Source organism: Austrofundulus limnaeus, unplaced genomic scaffold (genome assembly GCF_001266775.1).
Source record: "Austrofundulus limnaeus strain Quisiro unplaced genomic scaffold, Austrofundulus_limnaeus-1.0 Scaffold38, whole genome shotgun sequence".
NCBI lineage: Eukaryota > Metazoa > Chordata > Actinopteri > Cyprinodontiformes > Rivulidae > Austrofundulus > Austrofundulus limnaeus.
Genome location: NW_013952440.1, coordinates 2,169,406 through 2,172,801, shown reverse-complemented (window position 1 = coordinate 2,172,801; position 3,396 = coordinate 2,169,406). Strand labels below are relative to the sequence as shown.

The 3,396-nt window shown below is 41.6% G+C and overlaps 2 protein-coding genes across 3 annotated transcripts in view; one reads left to right on the top strand and one right to left on the bottom strand.

Annotated features, from left to right (window-relative positions):
* The window catches only part of epn2 (epsin 2), a gene marked incomplete in the record, with an annotated part of 45,052 nt that overhangs the window by 34,343 nt on the left and 7,313 nt on the right, over positions 1 to 3,396 (top strand).
* Positions 1,033 to 3,396, bottom strand: part of b9d1 (B9 protein domain 1) — a 12,384-nt gene continuing 10,020 nt past the window's right edge. The window contains exons 1-7 of one of the 2 annotated variants that reach the window (XM_014006939.1): positions 3,012 to 3,207; positions 2,805 to 2,873; positions 2,615 to 2,723; positions 2,378 to 2,474; positions 2,221 to 2,283; positions 1,962 to 2,029; positions 1,033 to 1,867 (exon numbers count right to left, since the gene is read on the bottom strand). In XM_014006939.1, the coding sequence (XP_013862393.1) occupies positions 1,737 to 1,867; positions 1,962 to 2,029; positions 2,221 to 2,283; positions 2,378 to 2,474; positions 2,615 to 2,723; positions 2,805 to 2,873; positions 3,012 to 3,074 (600 nt within the window). In that variant the 5' untranslated portion in view covers positions 3,075 to 3,207 and the 3' untranslated portion in view covers positions 1,033 to 1,736. Of the gene's footprint in view, positions 1,868 to 1,961; positions 2,030 to 2,220; positions 2,284 to 2,377; positions 2,475 to 2,614; positions 2,724 to 2,804; positions 2,874 to 3,011; positions 3,208 to 3,396 lie in introns of those variants that run through there. The other variant, XM_014006938.1, reaches the window with a different exon arrangement.

Here is a 3,396-nt window from a genome sequence, read left to right as displayed (position 1 = left end):
GGGGGGGGGGGGGGGGGGGGGGGCGCCTCACGTGTTGAGCCGGCCAGGATGGGTTTTGTGGCTCTCACAGACCAGCTAACATGTTTCTCCTTGAAATATATGCAAACATTTGGAATAAGGAAACCTTTGATTCAAACTCTACTCTCGTAAACGTGGACAAGTTTCAGCAGTAAATGACATAAAAGGATTATCTGCGGCTGGCTTGGACAGATTGACTGCAGGTTAGATGCTGTTGAACACCTTTTTGTCGTCGCCACGTCTCAGTGAAGCCTCGGCCCGTGTTCACAACTAACAGACTTACTGAGCGCTCTGTCTTCACATGCTAAAACATAACTCCTTTATTTTCTTCCAGGTCTCGTCTCTTCTTAGTGCTGGGAGCAGGCTGCTTCTGTATTTTTTTTTTATTAAAATTTATGCGCAACCCGTTGGCATTATAACTGTATAATATAATTTATCGTTTGTACTATTGTAACATACTGTTTCTTCTGTATACCTTTATTATTCTGTGTACTGGGTTCATCTTTTTTTTTTTTTTTTTTTGTAGAAAAAGTCATTGTGGTATTTTAACGGCATCTAAACACATGGAACGCAGCAGGCCGCACCCTGTTGGATGAGGACATCTGTAGCTGCATTTGGTTCAAAATAAAATGTTTCACTTCAGCTCCGTGACTCCAGGTTTCTTGTTTCAGATTTTACAGGATGAGTTTAACAGAACACACAAAACAAAACGTTCTAATGTGTTTATTTTAAAAAGTACAAAAAATATACATAGTATATAGTCATCTGTAGCCATAACATTATGACTACTGACGCTTTACTGCTTATATCGGTACAACTTGTCTGGACAAACGTACATTCTGGATGTTTGCCATTATGACCTGCATATATGGTATGTTTCTGCAAACCAATCACATCCTCAAGCTGCAGCCTCCTTCAGCAGGAGAGCAGAGGGTCCTGCGAAGAAACTGCTTCAAAATGTCTCAGTTAATGTTTGAATAGTTCTGTTCTTATTTGTTTTAGATTGGTTTTAATAACCTTGTTTTTGACGAGCCAACTTCAACTCTGTAAGAAACCTAAACTTAACCTTAAAAAAATCAGTGCTGTATGCAAATCCTATTTAAAAAAAAAAAACTTTTCCACTGCATTTTCCATTTTCAATTCCATTTGAGTTTAGCAAGACATCTAGTTATTTGCATGAACACAGCTAGCTGTAGCACTTGCAGCACAACCTGAAGGACTTCCTGCAGGTGTAAAATCATTCTGCCCAAAAAAAAAAAAAAGTTGAAATGGACAGAGGAAGAAAACCTTTTCAAACCACACTGGCTGGAAATGGTATGAAATTTGAATATAACGGCTTTAAAAAGATAAATCACTTTGATCTTGGCGCGATTTTGACAAGCTCTTAGATCATCAGTTTGACGAGTTGATTTCAAACAGATGACTCAAAGAGCCATCTACAAGTGGGATACTCTACTTTTAAATAGCTGACGTGTCAGTTTATTTAAAAAGGGAACAGATACGTAAACCCAATCCACTGACGACAGACAACGAATAAATTGAGTGTTCTAGTTTCAGATACTCCCAGATTTGTGTGTGTGCTCATATCTGACTGGTTAGAGCTGTTTTGGAGGGAGGGGTTATAATGTTTTGGCTGASTGCTGTAAATTCACACTTCAGTTTGGAGTTGATGTGTGCAGAAAACACCCTTGAAGTCTGATAAATCCGAGCAATTCTGATCATCGGTCAGGTGTGGCAGACTGGGTGTTTGACGGGACCGGTGGTCCCGTGTCGTAGCCTATCTTCTTCATGTCTTTAGTCATGATGTTGAAGGAAACCGTTACAAAGCCTTGGGAACGGACCCTCGTCACTGCAATGGAAAACAACACAATGTAACTTAACGGGCCAAAACCGGAGAGATTTTGTTCTAATGATGCGTTTGACTAAATAAAAGCACCGCCGACCTTCTCGGCCTTCTCCCTGCGCCACAACCTTGGGGTCCGTGTACTCAGGCCGTCGTCCCAACAACCAGCTGAACAGGGAAAAAAAAGTTTGAATGTTCACGAAGTCATTGAATTTCGATAAACGGCCACCATGAATACTGTTCTGAGTTTTTAAATTAAACAGAGCAAAAAAAAAAAAAAAACACTGACAGCTACTTTAAAAGGATTGAGGTGGGAGCTACAAAGCCCACCCCCAAATCAGATGGGGGATGAATGTCACCTTGTGAACTTCTGCAGTCTCCACGTGGGCTCAGGAACAAACATGGGGATGGTTCTTGTTTGTCTGACGGGTGAAAAAAAAAAAACACACAGTTGTATTTCATTATCACTGCTCTGAGCCGTAAATGAGAAGCGATGACTTGAGGAGGAATACTGACAGTCCGGGTGTGAAAGGGATRTGTGTCGCTCCGTAGCCCCTGACCACATCATTGCCGAACACATCTGGTCCGTACACACTCACCACCAGCTGAGGCCCTGGAAGACGACTCATGACACTCACCAGGTAGCACAACTGCACGTGTGATTTCTTTTAACAAAGTTTGATCGTTTGTCCTGGAGACAACTGCACACCAGGTGTGTGTGTGTGTGTGTGTGTGTGTGTGTGTTATGCTTACATCCATAAGGATTTGTGCTCTTAAAAGTTGTCTCCAGTGGAAAGTTCCATATTAACCTGTGGGAATGGCTGCTTTTGCAGGTTATTTGAGTGATTCCTTCTTCCAGCCCCTGTTGGAGAGCAAACACAGCAAATACTCAATACCACATTGCTATCATTAACAGTGCAAAAATACACTTTTGAGTACTCACAGTGGTGGGAGCCCAGTCGTGACCGTACACATAACAATATTTGCAGTACAAATTGTCATACTCAGGAAACTAAAACACAAGAAAACAGTTATCATGAAAATTAGAAGTGGTCCAGGTGAGAAAACAAAGGAAAGCACGACGCTTTGTTGTTGCTAATGCTAGCTGCTAAGATTAAAAAAAAAAAAAAAACGTAGAAGAAGAACTCACATTCGCTCCCTCGATTTGCCCGTTTACTGCAAGAAGGAACACTGAAGGGCTGCTTGTAGCCATCGTGTCTTGCAGTGATATTGTTTTAGAAACTCGCCTTACGACAATCTAAGTTGAAGTTACAAGAGGCCGTTGCTGAGGCAACGTTTGCTCCTTCTACGGCTACCAGCTTGGGTCAAATGAACAAGAGGGGGATGGGGCGCCTGAATGATTGGTTATTATCACAGTGTCCACGAGAGGGCGCCAAAGCAAATCTAATAAAATAAAGTCGTTAAAAGCCAGAGCAAGAACCAGTGACAGCCATAACACTACTACTACTACTACTACTACTACTACTACTACTACTACTACTACTACTACTACTACTACTACTACTACTACTACT